The sequence below is a fragment of the Lycium ferocissimum genome, chromosome 2, assembly GCF_029784015.1.
Source record: "Lycium ferocissimum isolate CSIRO_LF1 chromosome 2, AGI_CSIRO_Lferr_CH_V1, whole genome shotgun sequence".
NCBI classification, from domain to species: Eukaryota; Viridiplantae; Streptophyta; class Magnoliopsida; order Solanales; family Solanaceae; genus Lycium; species Lycium ferocissimum.
In genome coordinates, this window is record NC_081343.1 from 70320797 (window position 1) to 70342013 (window position 21217).

General features: G+C 34.2%; 2 protein-coding genes across 3 annotated transcripts; both read left to right on the plus strand.

The window, feature by feature from the left end:
* Positions 1–7400: 7400 nt before the first annotated feature.
* LOC132047229 (probable galactinol--sucrose galactosyltransferase 5) lies at positions 7401–11932 on the plus strand. Its single transcript, XM_059438198.1, has 6 exons — positions 7401–8229; positions 8354–8623; positions 8713–9143; positions 9263–9440; positions 10357–10724; positions 11210–11932. The coding sequence occupies exons 1-6, from the start codon at positions 7692–7694 to the stop codon at positions 11771–11773; spliced, it is 2349 nt and encodes a 782-aa protein (XP_059294181.1). The 5' UTR covers positions 7401–7691; the 3' UTR covers positions 11774–11932.
* Positions 11933–14652: 2720 nt separating this feature from the next.
* Positions 14653–20388, plus strand: LOC132047231 (uncharacterized). 2 transcript variants are annotated; one of them, XM_059438199.1, is made up of 4 exons: positions 14653–14807; positions 14902–15168; positions 17632–17910; positions 19028–20388. In XM_059438199.1, the coding sequence occupies exons 2-4, from the start codon at positions 14902–14904 to the stop codon at positions 20135–20137; spliced, it is 1656 nt and encodes a 551-aa protein (XP_059294182.1). In that variant the 5' UTR covers positions 14653–14807; the 3' UTR covers positions 20138–20388. The 2 variants fall into 2 exon arrangements, with proteins under 2 accessions (XP_059294182.1, XP_059294183.1); XM_059438200.1 differs by having other exon boundaries at positions 14670–14807; positions 14917–15168.
* The last annotated feature ends 829 nt before the right edge of the window (positions 20389–21217 follow it).

Here is a 21217-nt window from a genome sequence, read left to right on the forward strand (position 1 = left end):
CCTTTTCTATGGATAGTTTTTAAAATCCCTTTCTAATCTGGCTTTGCCAAATTGATCAAGCATTATTGCAAATTGATTTGCCCTTTCCGGTGGAAACTTGGCATAGCTATGACCAACTCGAAAGCTTTCGCGAAGTTTAAAAGAGAAACTCCTCCTTATTTCTATCCCCAAAATCGAACCCGCCATGCACATCATCATATCCTCCTGAAATATTACCTAAATTTTATAAATGTTCTCACTGAGAAGCCTTAACAAAACCTTATTCTCCCAAACCCCAAACTCTAAACTTCTCCAAAAACTAATAATGTCAAGAAGATGTGTGTGGTGCATGTATAACATGTGGAAAGCCATGTAATGGTTGTAATTGGACTCATTACATGGCTTTCCACATGCTATACATGCACCATTACATGGCTTGCAATCATGGTTGATCGAAACCCTAGGAGACACTAGTTTGCATATAGTACATATAATAGTAACATTAATATATACAATAGTGATCATTAATTTAAGTTAATAAGATGTTGACCATGTGTTTTAAATGCATTGCCTTATTTATTTATTTTTTTTGTAAAAACTTTATTTAATAATATGAAGAATTTAGTAATTTAGTTCAAATTTGTAAAATATTTCTACTAAAAATTAGATAGTTTTTTGCTCTTTCTTTCCCTTTTTTACACCTAATTTTTCAGTTTGGGGATTAGTGTTACTTACCTATATAGTAGGCAACATGGCTCAACTTCTGCCAAAGTTGGAATGGATGCATATTGATGACAATGAGGCAGTTAGTACAAAGTACGCCTATTGTATCTTCCCCTATTGTCTTTTCCACTACTCTAATTTGATTGTCGAGTTAGTCTTATAGTTTGTGTAATCACCAAAGCTCGCGTACTACAGCTTAAATTATGATTTTTTTTTTTTTAAAGGAGCAAAGGTTCATGATTTACGTCCTTTGTTTGATCTAGAGTCCGTTTTACTTAATTAATTTTAAGCGGTTGATAAACATCAAGTTGTGAAAACATTTATAAGTAGTGTTCGAAACAAATTTATGAATAAGCAGCATCTATATGTTCAGATAAAAATATCAAATCAGATAATAAGCAATTATTAATCTGTAAAAAAGTGTTGATTGAAATGAACTACAAATAAAATTGTAAAAGTTCTAGTAAAAGCTTTCTCATTGCCACCCAAAAATAGAAAACCTAACAAGAAAACCTAACAAGACTATGAGCCCGTTTGGATTAGCTGAAAAAAAAAGTGGCTTTTAAGCATAAGTGCTTAAAGTACTTTTAAGTGCGGAAAGTCATTTTATAAATAAGCAGTTACATGTTTGGATAAAAGTGCTTAAAGGGTTTTTAGAAGTAAGGGTAGTATTGAAATTAACAGAAAATATGAGGGATAAAAGGATAAAGTTGTTGGTCAAACCAAAATGGATTTTAAGTGAAAAAAAAAAAAAAGTTGGGTTTGAGCAACTTCTTGGTTTTGACTTATTTTAAGTACTTTTTAACTTAATTTAAGCTGTTTTTTATTTTTGTTAAACACTCAAATAAGTTTAAAATGGCTTATAAGTTGGTTTGACCAACTTATAAGCTAATCCAAACGGGCTCTATATCCAAGGATACAATATAGTGGTTAATGAATTGCAAACTTTAAGGGGTCATCGGGTATGATGGATAAGAAAGATAGTTTTGAGATAAAAATTTAGTATCACCTTATCACTTGTTTGGTTACTAATCCTGGAATAAGTTATTCCAGGATTAAAAATAGTATCAGGATAAGTTATCCTAGCAGAGGGTGAAATAACAATTCCAGGATTAATTATCCCAGGATGAAACAATGAAAATGACAAAAATAGTCTTGAGATCCCTTAAATCTCTTTTCTATTAAATAAAGTGGAGGGTATTTTCATAAACAAATAACTTTTTCTTACAAATTATGCAATGTATGTTACTTTTAATATAATATACCAAACAATCAATAAGAAATAATACCATAATAACTAATCCCCGCATAATTAATTTTCAATAGAGCTAATCGCAACATAACTAATCTCAGCATAACTTGGCTTTAAACCAAATTACCCCTAAAGTTCTGTGGTTAAATTCAAAATTAAAAGATAAAAGGACAAGACAATATTTACTTATTTTCTGTTCTCTTTTTCTAATAGTTGAAGGAAGAAAAAGAACGCAGTACGTGTCAGGTTCAAGTGTTTGATTTATTATTATAAGGAACATGTTGACCCCAAAAAAGTGCTGAGTTAAATGGATAATTTGTTTAAGTATATTTTGTCACCGTCACAAATCCTGCTCCACCAATTATTTCAACCAACACGCAATTCACGGATACATGAAAGTGTCCAACCGTTGTAACGGTCTTGCATTCGGAATTTTCAATTTTCAATTGCATCATTTTTTTTAAAAAAAATAGTACTAACATTAAATGTTTACATCCAATTAATATTATCGTGTCTTTTATACGCACCGTTATTATTCCCTCTGTCTCAATTTATGTGATTTTTTGTTTTTAGTTTGTCCAAAAAAAGAATGATACATTTCTAAATTTAAAAATAATTTAACTCAAAACTTCCTCTTTTACCTTAATGAAATGATTTAGAGCCACACATATATTTATGGCTTGTTTTAGATCACAATTTTCAAAAGTTTTCATTTCTTTAATAAACTCAGTGTCAAGTCATACTATATCTAAATTGAAACTGGGGCAATGCTAATTATAGTTAACTAATATATGTTGCAACCAAAGCAATTCTTAATTAAACCAACCTTTTCAACGATTAAAGAAACTCTCATGTATACACACGGAAAAAGAAAAATACCCATTTGCACAATTAATGAACGTAATTTTTCGGTGGGAGTTGAATCCCCTTCATAACATGTCGCTCCATCAATGGCGTAACAACAAATGTAGATAAGTTTCTTCTTATTTCTCCCTCTCTTTTTTCTTTTTTAATTTTTTTTTTTTTGTGCTCAAAATGATCATACAATTTTTGCTAATATGATGATCACAATCAATATGTGGAAACAAAACTGGCAGTCCTGAGTCATAAGTTCGTGAAATTACTCCTATTAGAGGTGCACTACAAAAAATTGTAAATCTATAATTATAAAGAACCATTATACACTACATTTTCATCGTACTCCTATAAAATATCAAAGGTAGTAGATGAGCATGACCGCATGAGCTTTGACCTGTATATATGTTAACAGGATAACACACAATATGACAACCAACTGACTTAGTAATATTGTTAGTTACACTAAATCCGCCACTACTCAAGGATATGACATGTATAAATCTAGGAAACGTCGGCATAACAAAAAGAAAATAAAATTAAAGTTTCGTCAAAGACCGCGTTTTCACTTTTATGCTTAATTTAATGCAACTTTTTTTCTTCACCAAACGCCTGCCAACTGTTTTTAAGTATTGGATAAAGAATACAGTATGCATGCAAAGGTGGGAGCTCCTTACTGGGACGTGTGGTTAATTAGCTACCATTAGTACAACTATCAGGTTAGTTGAAACCAACTGTCTAACAGTCAACTAGATAACAACTGTAACCGTTGATGGGGATCGGAAAAATTATCTAAATTTGTCAATGTAACCTATATAAATTACTGATTTGAACCGTGATCAAATCAATTATTTTATATATTACTATATTATATATGAGCAAATGTGAGGACTTTTGTAGTCCTCACAATAATTTCCCAATTTTTTAAAAACTTTTTAATTAATTACTTTTATGTCCTAATCTTATTTATTTAAGTCAATTTTTTTGTTTTTAAAGTCTACTTTTCAAAAGCTATCGAACCTGGGGACTTTTGTAGTCCTCACAATAATTTTCAATTTTTTTTTAAAACTTTTTAATTAATTACTTTTAGGTCCTAATCTTATTTATTTAAGTCAATTTTTTTATTTTTGTTTTTAAAGTCTATTTTTCAAAAGCTATCGAACCTCCTACCTCATTTTTCACGTTCTTTGATTTTTACGATTGGTGCTCGATATCCGCATTTGAGCCCAATTAATCCAGATAATTCGCACTGCATCGCGCCTATTCGGGGGGAGTGCTTCCTCCAAAGATTTTTTTCCATATCCATGTTCGAACCCCTAATCCCTAAGAGAGGAGCAGCTCCATCTGCTTCACAAGTTAAATTATGTATTTGTCTTAAAAGTTCATTAACTATGTATAGATTATTTATTTAGAACTAAATAACGAGAAAATTAGGATACATAAGTTATAATGTCAAATTTGGTTCCAAATTTGATTTGAATTAAATAATTTCATCAAAATGGAAGTTAAAATATTAAAGGAGTGGAATGAAAATTTTGCTTTCATATAACTACCCACTTGTGGAGACTACTGATGGGTATATGGTTGTTGTTGTTGTTGTTGTACACGTGTACTAACACAAATTATATTTCTTTAGTTAAAATATCTACTTTTATATCTTGAGTTTGCCCGGGCCTCACATAACTAGTATATATATATATATATATATATATATATATATATATATATATATATGGGTTTACCCATGCTTCGTCGTCGTCATCGGCCATCAAAAAAAAAAAAAAAAAAAAAAAAAAAAAAAGTTGGGCCCCATACTAAAAACATCAAGCAATATTAAAAAAAAAAAAAAAAAGTGGACCCCATATTACAAAAATCAAGCAATATCAAAAAAACAAAAAGTCGATCCCATATTAAAAAAACAAGCAATGTCAAAAAAAAAAAAGCCCCATATTAAAAAATCAAACAATATTCATATAATTCGCAAAGTATCTCCATTAAGTCAATAATAGTGGATTCATTGCCGCATGCATATCCACCCATTAGTGGGAGCAAATGAAATTATTGTACAGCAAAAAAAATGGACCCCATATTATTGCTTTTCTTCAAAAGGTTAAGTAGTCAAACCATACAATTTCCTTTCTTTTCTTATATTAGCCTGAGATCTAATCTAGATATTTATCCTGTTGTATTTGCTATTCCACCAACACTAAGCAATAAAAAAAAAAAAATTAACAAGGTGGGCCCCATACAAAAAACACCAAACAATATTAAAAAAAAAAAAAGTGGACCACACCATCTCCAAACTCATGTTAAAAAAAAAAGTGGACCCCATATTACAAAAATCAAGCAATATCAAAAAGAAAAAAAAAAGTGGATCCCGTATTAAAAAAACAAGCAATGTCAAAAAAATAAAAAAAAAACGTGCATCCCATATTAAAAAATCAAACAATATTCATATAATTCCCAAAGTATTCCCATTAAGTCAATAATGGTGGATTCATTGCCACATGTGTATCAACTCATTAGTGGGAGCAAATGAAATTATTGTACAATAAAAAATATGGACCCTGTATTATTACTTTTCTTCAAAAGGTTAAGTAGCCAAACCATATAATTTCCTTTCTTTTCTTATATTAGCCTGAGATCTAATCTAGATATTTAACTGTTGTATTTGCTATTCCGTCATGTCATTTATTTGTTATGTTTACTAAAATAAATATACTTAAAATATTTATATTTTAAAATAAGATAGAATTTAATCACTTTTTCATTTTTTCCCTTACTCTGATAAATGTGAAAAGAGATTAATGTCGTAAAAGAAAAATAATATTAAATGGAGATCAAATAATTAATAAGGTAAATTAGTCAAATTCTAATTCTAATTGACGTTTCCTTAAAAAATCGTGCAAAACACAACATAACAAGTAAAATGAGCTAAACCAAGAATATTTACCAAAAATTAAAAAATAGTATTTCTTCGTTTAAATAGAAAATCAAATTTCTACTTTGTTTCATTTTAAACATGTAAAATTAATTTAATAATTTGAATTAGAATTATCTAAATCAAAATTTGATAAAAAATAATAAGTATTGTTTAGGTCCAATCTACATACATTAACAATAGAATATTTAGAATATTTTACACCTTTAAATTAATCGAATTAAAATTCAAAGTATCGACGCTTAAATATTCTTATTGTTTTATCTCAAAGAGAGGAAAATAGTTTCCTTTTAAACAAGTCTTCTCTTTTAAAAAGTATTAATAAATTTTTGTCAACTTTATATTCGTAGCAAACGCTAGTATAATAAAGTTTTGGATACGGAGCACAAACTACAATATTATATTAATCATGTCTTGAACATAATGTGTATATATATATATATATATATAAACAGTGCAAACTTATGTATGTTTATTAGCAATATAAAATATATATATTATCACTATCCAAACACAACTACATACACATAGATACACTATAATCCAAAGTGTTGGGCACGGGCATACGCAACCTAGTGTGTGTGTGTATATATATATATATATATATATATATATATATATATATAAGGCTGCTTAGATAATATTCGTTTGATTCTTCCTGAATTCAACGTGAATACATGATGCTATTTATTTTTATTAACGGAAACCTTTGGGTCAATTTCCCGAAGTTCTCATTTCTTGTCTACTAAGCTTTTAATTACGTGGCTTCTGAAATTATGTAACACGTTCTTTCTTTTCCTTTTTCTTTATTTATATAAAAAATCTTGTTCTTTTCCACAAGAAAAAGCGCTGGGCCTTGGAAAAAAGGGAGAAAGTAATATTCTTTTGTTTTTTTCTTAGAGAGATCAAACTATCTTTTTTCTTATGTTGTTCTTTTTGACAAGTAAAAGTCATGAATATTAGAGATGGTCGGTGCTTGTGGGTCCAAACATAGGGCCCATAGGGTGCAAGAGCAACCCACACGCCAAACCACAGTGCCACACAACATATCTTCTAGATAGTGGCCGGTGGGGTCATGGAGCACAAATTTATTACACGTGGACGCCTTATTCTTCAAGTTTGTTCTCGCACTTTTTTCCTCCTAATAAAGTTCTTCCCTTGAATTTAGTTGTTCATGAATATTGCATTAAATAGTCAAAAGATTGTTTTTAAGAATTAAAAGAATTTTTCATCAAATTTGAATGATAAAATAAGATCCTCTATCAGAGAAGAAAAAAAAGGACAGTGCTCTGAGTTTACTTTAAAGCCTTATAAGTTTAAATATTTTGCGAGTTTAAGTTTTATACACAATAGAGAGTACAAGAGATATTTACACAATTAGTTCACATTAATTTGCATAGATTTTCCTAGAACAATAGCAAATGAGAAATAAGAGGGGAAAACAAATATATGGTGCTCTCTTCCTCTCTAGTTAATACCAGTCAAAGTGAAATCACTCGTCACATTCAAACTTTTGCTAAAAATGAGGAGAAGAAATCTTCCCGACGATAAGGACATGTGGATAATATTAATTAGCTACACTAGACTAGCCTGTCCCACCCAAAAATCTACTATCTAAATTCAATTCTTGCATACCGACCAATACGTCCTCCTTCCTCTGAAATTTCCTACCTGCACAGTCATTACCTTTTTATTTGTCTATAAATTTGCAATGTCCCAATTACCAATTCCTCATTAACTTCAATTCACTCTTAACAACACAGAGAGAAAAATACTACGTACCATTACTTTCAGTGTCTCACTTAGAATCTTTTCAGATACTCATTCCATTCTTTTCTTAAAGACCAAATATTTTTGTGATCTCTATATAACGTATATACACTGTTCCTCTTTTTTCAATCACAAACCGATTATTTCTGATTAATTTCTGTATATTCATCCATGGCACCTAGTTTGAACAAAGCTGATGAAAACTTCAAAATTCTTGTTGATGGCAGCCTTGGGTCATCTATTAGCTTGGAAAATTCAAAATTCATGGTCAATGACCAAATCATCCTGTCGCAAGTTCCAGAAAATATAATTGTCACACCATCACCCTACACCACTAGGGACAAACCCGTAACTTCCACTCCCGGTTGCTTTGTGGGATTTAAAGCAACTGGAGCCCAAAGCCACCATGTTGTGCCAATTGGGAAACTGAAGGATATCAAGTTCATGAGTATTTTCAGGTTTAAAGTCTGGTGGACTACTCATTGGACTGGAACTAATGGAAGAGATTTAGAACATGAGACTCAAATGGTCATTCTTGATAAGTCTGATTCATCGGGCCGGCCCTATGTCTTGCTTTTACCACTTATTGAAGGCCCATTTCGGGCTTCTCTCCAGCCCGGAAAAGATGATTTCGTCGACGTTTGTGTCGAAAGTGGGTCCAGTAAAGTCACCGGAGACTCCTTCCGAAGTGTACTTTACATGCACACAGGTAATCAGTCGTTCAATTAAATTCACATTTTTTTATTCAGACCATAGACACATATGTGAAAATTAGTACAAATACTGCGTTTTGAACTCATAGAGATTAAATTCTGAATTCGTATATGTTGCAGGTGATGATCCATACAGCTTGGTTAAAGATGCAATTAAAGTTGCCAGGTTTCATCTAGGCACTTTTAAGCTCCTTGAGGAAAAAACACCACCAGGAATTGTGGATAAGTTTGGTTGGTGTACATGGGATGCATTTTACCTTACTGTGCACCCTCAAGGTGTGTGGGAAGGTGTGAAAGGACTAGTCGAAGGTGGGTGTCCACCAGGACTCGTGCTGATCGACGATGGCTGGCAATCCATTTGTCACGACGATGATCCAATCACCTCAGAAGGTATGATCCTCGTTAAACAGTTTGATAAAAGTTTAATCCATTAGAGAAAAAATATATTTTAATTATATAATTATATTTTGTCTCAACAGGTGTAAATAGGACCTCTGCTGGTGAGCAAATGCCCTGCAGGCTCATTAAATTCCAAGAAAATTACAAGTTTAGAGACTATGTGAGCCCGAGAAGTTCGGGACAGGGTGACCATAGCAACAAGGGCATGGGCGCTTTTATTAAGGACCTTAAGGAGGAGTTCAATACTGTGGATTTTGTGTACGTGTGGCATGCTTTATGTGGTTACTGGGGCGGGTTAAGGCCTGGGGCATCGGATCTACCCGAATCCAAAGTTATTAGGCCCAAATTAACCCCTGGATTAGAGAAGACAATGGAAGATTTGGCAGTTGATAAAATAGTGAACAATGGAATTGGATTAGTCCCACCAGAAATTGCTGATAAGTTGTATGAGGGCCTACATTCTCACTTGGAATCTGTTGGGATTGATGGAGTCAAAGTCGATGTCATTCACGTAACTACTCGATCTTTTTTCTTAATTTTTTATACTCTCAACTCTCAAGTATATAAAAGCTGGTGTATAAAAGTTGAATTCTTTTTTATTTATTTATTATTTTTCTAATGGATGTGCAGTTGCTGGAAATGCTATGTGAGGATTATGGTGGTAGAGTGGATTTGGCTAAGGCTTATTACAAAGCCTTGACATCTTCAGTGAAGAACCATTTCAAAGGAAATGGAGTTATTGCTAGCATGGAGCACTGCAATGATTTTATGTTTCTTGGTACTGAGACTATTTCCCTTGGTCGTGTGGGTAAGTTATTCTAGTAGTCTTTATTCTTACTATTTTATTCTTTATTATTTTGACTGTTGCAAAATTAAAACTCACAACACACGACTTGGTAAAACTTAAATTGTTTATTGATTATGGTTGATTTTTGCCGTGTTTTGTAAGTAAGTGATATTCTTTATTATTTTGACTGTTGCAAAATTGAAACTCACAACACACGAGTTGGTAAAACTTAAATTGTTTATTGATTATGGTTGATTTTTGCCGTGTTTTGTAGGTAAGTGATATCAGTGATAATTAATGAATTGCTGCAAGTTATGGGAATTAATTTATGACCATTAATCATGACGAAGACACGTATACAGATTCTTGGTCCAGATAGGGAAGAAAACGATACGTACAGATAATTCATAATGCCAAAACAAATTAAATAAGCTTCTTTAAGTGGAAAATTCACACGTTACTAAAGAGTTGTAGTAATATTTTATAGAGAAAATACATTAAAACCTACCTAAACTACATCTATTTTGTTACTTCCATATCTAAATTATTGAGTGTTTACAGAATTTTTTGAACTATAATATTTTTTCGTACTTAAAACCCTATGCAGGGTCAAATAGCAGGGAAAGTGGCTTTGCTCACTTTGTGGTAAATTGAGAGCCAGAGATTAACAAAAGCAAGTAGCCAATAAATTGAGAGCCAGAGATTAACAAAAGCAAGTAGCCAATAAATTGAGAGCCAAAGATTTAACACTTTTTTTTTTTCTCTTATTAGATATAGTTTCGGGGAGTTTTAATCTACTGTGAACACCTATTTTATGCTATAACATATTAAACTACACCTATCATGCCAAAATCTATTTACATTTTACCCAAATAGTCAATAGTATAAGATAAATTCTAAGAAAATTAATTGGGCTTTTGTTTTTATGAATGTGCAGGGGATGACTTTTGGTGCACAGATCCTTCTGGTGATCCAAATGGTACTTTCTGGCTACAAGGTTGCCACATGGTCCATTGTGCCTACAATAGCTTATGGATGGGCAACTTTATTCACCCAGATTGGGACATGTTTCAGTCGACACACCCTTGTGCTGAATTCCACGCTGCTTCTCGGGCTATTTCTGGTGGCCCTATTTACATTAGTGACTCTGTCGGCCAACACAACTTTGAGCTACTCAAAACATTGGTCTTACCTGATGGTTCGATCCTGCGTTGCCAGCACTATGCACTTCCTACTCGTGATTGCCTCTTTGAAGATCCACTCCATAATGGAAAAACTATGCTCAAAATTTGGAGCCTGAATAAGGTAAAGACATCACGCTTATGGTAAAATTTGGGAAAATACAGCACAATCTTGAGTGATCTAGTTTACAAATATGATCAAATGTATATTTTTTGTCTATTTATACATATAATATACATTATAAGTATATAGGTTTTGTATATTTCGGTCATATTGGTTAGTGAGTTTGGCTGAACTGTTTATCTGAAAGTTCTAGCCACCTCAAAATAAGACGAGGCTCATCCGAGGTAAGACGCTTTTGTGGACTTATATTTAGAAGTTGACCATGTTAACAAATTAGACCCATGATCTGGATATTAGTTTTGAATTTTAAACTTCATATCAGATGGTCACTTTCGAATTTCAGACAACTGGTTTAATTTGGAAAAGTGGCGTCTAAATACAATTGTAAAATTCTAGCCCCAACAAAGGCCCAATGAAGCTACACTCGTTATCAAACATCCCATTTTAAAATCTCTGAGTACTAACTTTTGGTAAAATTTTCTCAGTACACGGGAGTTGTTGGAGCATTTAACTGCCAAGGTGGAGGATGGGACCGTGAGGCTAGACGTAACACTTGTGCTTCTCAGTATTCCAAGGCTGTGACTTGCCAGGCCGGCCCAAAAGACGTTGAGTGGAAGCATGGAACCAGCCCAATTAACGTGGAAGGAATTGAAACCTTCGTGCTCTACTCATTCAAAGAAAAGAAGCTGGTTTTGACAAAGCCTAACGACACAGTTCAAATCACTCTCGAGCCCTTTAATTTCGAGCTCTTAACAGTTTCTCCTGTCACCATTTTGGGAACCAAATCCGTCCAATTCGCTCCAATTGGGCTGGTGAACATGCTCAATACTGGTGGGGCGATCCAGTCCATTAAGCTAGATGATGAAGCTAATTCAGTTGAAGTGGAAATAAAAGGCACTGGGGAAATGAGGATTTTTGCTTCTGAGAAGCCAAGAACTTGCAGGATCAATGGAGATGTTGTCCCATTTGAATATGAGGATTTTATGGTTGTAATTGATGTACCATGGTCCAGTCCTTCTGGTTCATGTGTCATTGATTATTTGTTTTGATGTAAATAGCTAATCACGAATTGGCAAGTTTTAGCTGCCAGCCTATCCATAGCCGATCCTAAATTATTTGGGATTGAGGCATATTTATTATTGTTTATGACTTTATACATGTTTCTCGAGTATTATGGGATGAAATGTAGTAAATATGTTTTGCATATACATATTATCTCTCTCTTTCTATTATTTTAGTACTCTTAAGAATCCACTTGATGTGCGGTCAATATTACAGAAATTAATCATAACAAATTATTATCGTATTTATTTGAGCACGTTAAATCTAATTATTTCAATAAAATTGCAGCAATCATTTGCTTATTCTAAAGATAAGATCCCCGGATCAAAATAGAAGAAATTGCACGGTTTGTCCGTCAAATGGGCTGGTCTCTAGTTTTTGTCCTACAAAATAGAAGTCTTTAGTTTTTGTCCTTCAAAATAGAATACATGACTAGAAGGGCATAAGTTCTTTAAGGACGTGGGGCATGTGATATTATGATGCGAAAATGTAAACTCATGTCCTGTGAAATAGTTGTTTGTTATGAGGGCCAAAAATTAAAGACCAGCACAAAAAAGGTCAAAAGTGCAAATGATTCAAGAAACATGGGAATATATTTAAGTTCGGAAAAGGTCCAAAAATCCCCCTAACATATGGGAAATGGCTCACAAATACCCTCCATCCACCTATTGGTGTAAGAATACCCTCAACCTATTTTTTTTTGGCTCAAGAATACCTCTTAAACTAACACCTTAAACTTGATGTGTTATTTCCAATTTTAAAAAGCCACATGGCTTATTATGATTAGCCACATATATTATTTAATTTAAGAAGTAAGCACCCACTTTTAACACGATTGATCATGAGATTGTGGCCATTTCCAAAAGTGTAGGAGAAACTAACAATTTAGTAATTTCCAGTGGCACAAGTAATTTCCAGTGGCACAAGTTTATGCTAAGGTGCCTCCACTTCCAATAAATAGCAAATCCTCTAGCATTTCTAAGGGTCACTGATGCTAGAATTAACAGGGTAAGTAGGTAGAAGGAACTAGCTGGTTAAGTGCCATTCTCAACTACTTTTTTTTCTCTGATTCTTAATGAGTTAGGAACAATGTGTTGTGTTGCAGTTTATGCTTCAGAACTAATGAATTTTATACTAGATGCATGGCTCCTGTTATTTGTTGTTCTTAGTGTATTATTGTTCAATTTAATGGTCATTGCCCCAATTTGATATTAGTAGTTTAACATACATGATGTTCTTCGGCAGATAAATTAATTTTGTGTGATGCATATAATGTGGGTTTAGATTGAAAAAAAAGGGTTAAGATTAAACAGATCAGCTGGTGTAGATTTAAAAGGAGTGTGTTAACTTTTTAAACTAAATAATATATGCGGCTTATCATAATAAGCCATGTGACTTTTTTAACATTGAAAAAGCTATCAAGTTTGGAGTGTTAGTTTAAAGGGTATTCTTGAACCAAAAAAATAGATTAGGGGTATTTTTAGACCAATAGGTGGATGAAGGGTATTTGTGAGCCATTTCCCATATGTTGAGGGTATTGTTGGCCCTTTTCCGATTTCAGTTTGAAGAAATTGAACGATTTGTTCTTCAAATGGACGGGTCTTTAATTTTTGGCCTTTAAATGGATTGATTTTTAATTTTTTCCCTTCAAAATCGAAATTATGCTTAGCAGAGCATAAGTTCTTTAAGGGCGCGACATAATTTATGGGATTATTTATATTATGATTCAAAAATATGAGGGGAAAAAAGGTTTATGCACAAAATAGGAACAAAAAAAGTTGTTTGTTACCCCTTGGTTTTTGTCGTTAAAGGGAAAAAAAGGTTTATGACCAGCACAAAATAGGAACAAAAGTGCAAAGGCGGGGCATTTGAATTCCGCACAAAAAAATGAAGGAATACCTGAAAATATTATTGTCTTTAATTTGTGTCCATTTTTAACATATTTTTTTTGAGAGAAAAAATGGCCATATTTTTGGAACATAATATTCTTTTCTTTTTTTAAGTTAAATTTGTCCTTCACACAAATCAAATTAAAACTATTTTTTTGCGTAAATTTTCGAACCCTATTTTTTGGAATAGATTTTTTTAAAATTCGGGAAATCAAATTAAATTTTCCCAAAAATTAACTTCCATAATAGGAAAAAAAAACGTGTATTTCGATATTATGAAATTGAAAAACAAAAACGAGACATGGTAGGTAAATTTAGCTCTATATTTGGAACATTCACTATATTTACAAAAAAAAAAAAAGATGAATGCATTAAAATATAACGAAATACAAAATGAAACCCAACAAAATAGAGTACACGCTCATATTTACATTCACTATATTTACACATAAAAAAAATGAATACATTGAAATATAACGAAATACAAAATGAAAATCATCTTCCTCACTAAAAAAAATGACCATTCACTGCATCCTCAAACCTTTCTAATTCTTCGACAACTGTTGTTCGCAAAATGTCTCAACGAAAAAAACTCACAAAATTGATACCAACTATTACCTTGAATCCACTTTAACACCACCATTTCGCCTTACAAAACATCGGCATTGCGAAATCAAATTTCAAAGATGCCTTCGTTTTTTTTTTTTACAAGCCAATCCAAATAACAACAACAATGATGACCATGATGCATTTCCATCATCATTTAGTAAATTCAACTCATACTTGGTGGTATTAGACGGTGTGAAGGAGAGGAGAGAAAGAAGGGAGAGAAAAAGGGGAAGGGGAGAGAAGAGACCACTAATTTGAGAGAGGGACAAAAATTAAAGAAAAAAATAAAAGCTATAAAAATTAAATAAAAATAAGATAGGCATTTGAATGACACTCAGCACAAAAAAAAAAAAAAGTGCAAAAGACCCTTATAAACAAGTAGTGACCTACTGTTAAATAATGATATAGGCCCATATAAAGCCCACCCATAATTAGGACCCGGATCCAAAACGTTCCACCGAGAAGCGACAGCGACTTTGTCATCTTCAACAAATCATTTCTCCGGAAACAACTTCGCAAGAAGGTAAACAAACTTCAATTCCGTATCTATCTACAATTATAATTTCAATCAACAAATTGTTGAACATTTTTTTTCCACATGATATAAATCACATCAGATGAATACATCGCAGTATATGGACAAACAGATCATGGATCTAACCAATTCACAGAACAGCAACAACAATAATGATTTCATCGATCTCGCTAACCCTCAAGTTGATCAAAAGAAAGAAGATATTGTTCCTAGTTACGAATTTCATCCAATTCGCCCAATTACTGGATCTTCATCGCCAAAATCAAACGTTGATTCTACTAATGTTGCAGCCAGGGCTTGGAATTCTGCTGATTCTAAAAACAACAATACTACTGAGAGTAGCATCAGAGTAAACCCTAAATCTTTTTCTTTATATATCCGATTTGCAACTTATTTATTTGTATTACCTATAAATTAATATCTGAGGCGGATCTAGGATTTTAAATCACTGGATACAGAATACTACTGTTAGGGTTTGTGTTTGTGGCCTAATTTAGTGTATATATATATATATATATATATATTTGTATCAACAAAGGTGATTAGCCAGGCATGACACTTATCAAGGGCATGACCTAGATAGGATGATATGGAGGTTGAGGATTAGGGTAGAAGGTTAGTAGTTAGTTGAGTGTTGTCCAGTCTCCCTTATCAGTATTGTTGTTATTACTCACATACTATTATTTTATTATTACCTGTTGTTTCCTTTGCTTCGGTTATTGTATTATGTGTTGTTGCTATTGTTCTCTTCTCCATTATGTTCAGCATGACTGCTTCACTAATGTATTTTTCTTTCCATACTTGATTTTACTATGCTTTACTTGAGCCGAGGGTCTATCGGAAACAGCCTCTCTACCTTCACAAGGTAGGGGTAAGGCTGCGTACCCTACTTGTAGGATTACACTGGGTATGTTGTTGTTTGTATAGGTGGATTCTGAACTGTATTGTTTTGAGTTTGGGATTCTATAACAAGTCATTTGATTTGCTGGGTTGGCAATCAATTATTTGTACTTATTTCTGTGCCAAAGTTATATATAAGGAAACTATTGACTTGGTTGTATTAAGTATCTCTTGACTCACTTGATAGGTACTGGTTCAAAATGATCTCCTCTGCTATAGAATCAATCAGTTCGAATGTGAGGAAGGAATCATGGGTTGTTATATCTTTCATTATAAATTTAAAGCTAATGTAATGCAAGGAAATTTGTATAAAGAGTTTTTAGACTCTCTTTATGTTGCTAGCTAGTTGCAAACAAGGAAACTTATGATGGATATTCAGTATTCTAGCCAAGAAACAGGAGGATAAGTGAAATTTAAGTTATTAGAAATTCTCAAATTGTTGATTGCTGGGTCAGGGGGAGGCATTATTGCATTTCTAGGCCGACTTATTATGGCAATTGCCTTATTATACACAATTCTACGCTCTACTAATCAGTTGAAGAAGAATCAATTATGTTACTCAGCATATGACAGCGATGCTTTACTAGCCCTGTTTTTCGTCATGAAAAATCTGGCCGGTTGATCCTTTTTCTCTCTCAAATTTCTGTTGATATCATATGTATCTCAATTTATGCAGTACTAGCGAGAAATTTTATTTTCGTGGTTTCTCTTAGCATGTGCTCGCTGTGCTCCTCCTATCTGGATTATCATGACAGAGAGCAGGCTAGTCAGCTTATGACTTTTAACCTGTCTTTTGCCAATATTTAAATTCTCAATTAGTAATTTCTGATGAGAGAAGTTAATGTTTGTGGCTTCACTTACATACAAACCATTGTGAGTATTTAGTTACTGTGAGACTTTTGAGTAGGGGTGTCAAATGGCAGGTTGGGTCAAATTTGAATGGGTTAAGACAGGTTAAGTTAATGAATATACCATGATCTAGCTCGCCCAAAGTTTTCCTATTTCTTCACATGATGTATTACTTGTCAACAAAACTCAAAAGATAGCGTCTTGAAACAATTTCTCACAGAAGGAATAAGAAAAAGAAATAGCTAAGCTGACTAGGAACTGAAGATAAGAAGTAGAATACACTAATCAGCTGTTGTCAGACTTGGTCATGGTCGAAACTCCATCCCTGGTAGCGCAAGAAGGAGAGACGAGAAGGTGCCATTTTCACAGAGAGAGAGAGAGAGAGAGCGAGGTACATAGTATAGTTTTATTGCCGTTTTCACTTTTCCTGTACGGGCTCTCTGGGTCTTCCGGAAACAGCCTCTCTATCTTCCGAGATGTTGTTGTTGTTGTTGTTGCTCTCTGGGTACATTTTACCCTCCCTTGGGTAGTCACCACACAGCTTTTTAGATGGGTTGGTTTGGTCTGTGCCCAAATTAACAAGTTAAAATTATATCACTTGGGTTTGGCGGGTTATACTTTCCAAGGTAATTTTGGGGAGAGAGAGAGAGAGAGAGAGAGTGGTCGATTTGGGAATAGTCCAAATTGATCCAACTTTTTAGACGGGTTACTGGGTTAGTTTGAGCTATGCCCAAATTAAGCAGCTAATATTATATTACTTGCCCAACCTTTCAAAGTTTGGGAGGTTAGATGATTTTTAATTTCTATGGTAAATTTTGACAGTCGTACTTTTGAGGCATCATTCTTCTTGTAAATGCATTTCCCATTTTTCTTGCTCTACATATATATTTTCTTGAATCCAATGTCTTTCTCATTCTTTCTTACTACTTATATGTCTTTGTGGATCCCAAGTTGGACCTGCTTTATGGCGATGCATGACCAATTCGTGTATACTGTATGTGAAATATAAGTTTCTTTTTAGTTATTGGATTTTTTTTGTATTTACTTCTCTACTTCTATGCAGAATTACGGTTCCCTCGACTCGACTGAGCCTACCAAAGTTATTGTGGAGAAAGATTTGAGCAGTGTTTATTCATCTTTGTTATCGGAAATTGATCACACGGTTAAGAAGTACACCGATAGCCTTCTGCATGCAATGGAGGGAGTGAGTGCTCGGCTATCACAATTAGAAACTAGAAGTCGGCAGATTGATAATTCTGTTGATGAACTCAGGTTGTCTGTTGGTAACAACCATGGAGTCACTGATGGAAAACTGAGACAGCTGGAAAATATTCTCACACAGGTATCCTAAGTTCATAGATTTATCATATTGTTTGAATTAAGTTGCTCTTGATTAGGCACCAAAATGAAATTTATCGAACTGCTCTAGAGTTGGGGATGCGTATGCTGCCCTCTGTTTCTTTCATTTTTGAATAGATTAACTATTATTTTTATCACTTTACAGTAGTTGTCCTTAGAATGAAAAGTGCAAGAGAATTGCCCCTTTTACGCTTGTTTCAAGACCATGGTCTTGGGCTATTTATATTATTGCCTCTTTCCTCATCTATTTTAAATTACTAAAGGAGTACTGCTATGTAGTTAGAGTACCGCTATGTAGTTATTGTTCTGACTTTTGATATACAACAACAACAACATCATCATACCCAGTGTGGTCCAACAACATCACACCCAATGTGGTCCACTAGGCTACCTACTAACCCTCTAGCCTAATCCCCGACCTACACACCTGTTTCTTCATGGGTTTTATTGTCTCTTTGTTTAATGATAGTGCAAGGACACCTTGATCCATGTGTATAGATCTACTTATCAAAATAAAATAAAATCCATGTATATAAATCTAAAACCTCAGTGTGTGAGAACCATGTTGCAATTCAATGACATGCCGGAAAAGTGAGGTGCTCATTAATCACTTCATCTGATTAACTACAAATTGAGTTACATAAAGAGGTGAATCATTTTCAATTTGCTCCACATGACGATTTCAGTTCTGGAATTGTGTCAGGCAGGACAAGAGTAGAAAGTACGTCATTTTGTGTCCTAGCTAGCTTTCTCCTCTGTGATACCAAATTTTGGGATAAGCATCCATAAAATTTAGGATATCATTCTGATGGCATGATGCAGTTATTACAATAAGGCTGATAGGTGATTGTTTGGAGAGATATAATTCGGCAGTTTTATCTGCTTTGCGCCGGAGAAAGATGTAAATTTTGTCCCATCAGAAAAGGAAGAAATTTATATTGAATCTGGCATTAATGTATTCTTTTGATTTTTGTACTGTTATGATGGTTGGTTACTGATAAAGGAGGAATGTTTTAAATTAAGTCTGCCCTTGCATGTCCCTTTTTTTGTGGTTATCAAGATGGATTTTTATCCGCTTGTTTTATTAATTTGTCATGTAGGTGCAAGATGGTGTGCAGGTGATAAAGGATAAGCAGGACATAATGGATGCTCAGCTGAAGCTCATGAAATCGCAAGCTCCAAAAGTTGAGCAGCAAGCAGAAACCCACAATATTACGCATGTCGATTCAGCACAACCTACAGCATCTGCTCCTCTTCAATCTCACCAGAATTTTACTCCTGTTGCTCTTACACAACCACCTTCTACCGTACCCCCTCCTAATGCTCCTCCACCCCCTCCTCAACAGAATCTGCCATACCAAGTTCAGCCTCAGAACCAGTATCCCCAGAATCCAATTCCCTCCCATCCTCAGTCAGAAGCTTATTACCCGCCAGCTGGTCAAGCACCGGAAAACATAAGTCAGCTGTACCAACAGCCTGCACCACAGCAGCATCAGACTCCCCCACCACCTCCACATCAACAATATCAGCCCGCCCCTCCGCCAATGTACTCTCAGCCACCTCCACCTCTTCCTGCTCAACCACATCCCCCTCATTCCTCTGTTAATCCCTCTCAACCTCAAACTCTAGCAGGCCATCATCGTGAAGAGATGCCTTTTGTACCATCTCAGACTTATCCACCAGCAAACATCCGCCAACAACCCTCTCATCCATCAAGTGGAGCCCCTCCATCCCAGCAGTTATATGGAACTCCGCCTAATATGTTTGAGCCCCAATCTAGCAGACCTGGTCCCGGATATTCTGGTGCATATGGCCCATCCTCTGTGCCTGGTGAACCTTATCCTTATAGCAGTTCCCCAGGCCAGTATGGCAGTGGCTCCTCAATGAAACCACCACAAGTTTCCCTACCTGCAATGAGCCAGAGTGGTTCAAGTGGCTATCAGCAGCTCCCCACTGCAAGGATATTACCTCAAGCACTGCCTACTGCTTCTGCTGTGAGTAGTGGATCTAGTTCTCCCCGTACTGGTAATAGGGTTCCTATTGATGATGTTGTTGACAAAGTAACGAACATGGGATTTTCAAGAGACCAAGTAAGGACAACAGTGCGGAGGTTGACTGAGAGTGGACAGGCAGTGGATTTGAATACAGTGTTGGACAAGTTGATGAATGATGGCGAAGTTCAACCACCCCGAGGCTGGTTTGGTCGGTAGCATGTATGCCCGTGTTCAAGTTACTGTATAGGAGTCTTGAGTTTCAAAGTCTAAATTTGTTACTATGCTTGGATTTAAGCGGCGTTCTTTACTGGTTTGCTCTGTGTTTCTGACTGTCCTGAAACTTTCATTCTTGTGTTCACTAGATAAAGATTTGTTAATTTGACATTTCCCTTTCTTTTTCTTTTCATTTCGTTTATTCTTGTACAGCATGATTGGAGACATGTAATTTATTTGCTTTGGCTGGATCAGTTTTTGCGCTCAACCAAGCCACCCTCATTGTGTGTTTCACTTTGTATTTTCCTTTTACCAATTTCCCGCATGCTTTTTGATTTTGATAATTCAAATAGTGATATGATTATACATAATCGATTTCTTTCAACTCAAATCATCATTTTGAAACTGATGGTGTATGGATAATAAGTTCAATCCTTCCAGTTCATTAATTTGAACAGTTGTTTTTTTGACAGCCAGTTGGATTAGACATTTCTTTTTATGAAGACAGAGTTCTTAATCATTGAATTAGACATTTGTTCTTAGTTCTACAGTAAGGAAAAAACCATTTAATTGCATGCTGCTTCATCCTTCCTCCTTCAGCAATATGTGTAGTAGAAATAGCCGTGTAGTAGAAATAGCCGTATGTTCTTTTTGAGATGCTAGTGTCTTTTTTATTTTTATTTTTATTACCACCATTCTTGAGTGGAACTACTTTGAGAATGAGTGGAACTAACTATTACTACTATTATTATTAATGGCTGTTTGGCAACACGGTTGGTAGCGTAGGTTCATTCAATGCAATATGTTTAGAGGAGACTATTACAATAAGTGAGACTTCTAATTTCTTAATAATATATTCACACGTTACAAGATCAAAAATAAAAAAAATTCACACATTTGTTAACCAAAGGTCCAAAACATTAAATTAATTATAAATCTGAGCGTGAGAAAAACATATTGTAAAACAAATGAATATTAAGTTTCGCGCTTTTTTTTTTTTGGTCCAAGTATATGAAGCTCGCTGAAAAGAGCCTGGCACTAATAAATGACCGTGCATTTTTTTGTTGCAATAATTTATGAAGC

Excerpts from the sequence above, each read along its gene's own strand:
- LOC132047229 (XM_059438198.1), top strand. The coding sequence starts at position 7,692 with ATGGCACCTAGTTTGAACAAAGCTGATGAAAACTTCAAAATTCTTGTT. Across the intron at positions 9,144-9,262 it reads TCAAAGTCGATGTCATTCAC|TTGCTGGAAATGCTATGTGA; the intron begins GTAACTACTCGA and ends ATGGATGTGCAG. Across the intron at positions 10,725-11,209 it reads AAATTTGGAGCCTGAATAAG|TACACGGGAGTTGTTGGAGC; the intron begins GTAAAGACATCA and ends AAATTTTCTCAG.
- LOC132047231 (XM_059438199.1), top strand. The coding sequence starts at position 14,902 with ATGAATACATCGCAGTATATGGACAAACAGATCATGGATCTAACCAAT. Across the intron at positions 15,169-17,631 it reads CTACTGAGAGTAGCATCAGA|AATTACGGTTCCCTCGACTC; the intron begins GTAAACCCTAAA and ends ACTTCTATGCAG. Across the intron at positions 17,911-19,027 it reads TGGAAAATATTCTCACACAG|GTGCAAGATGGTGTGCAGGT; the intron begins GTATCCTAAGTT and ends TTTGTCATGTAG.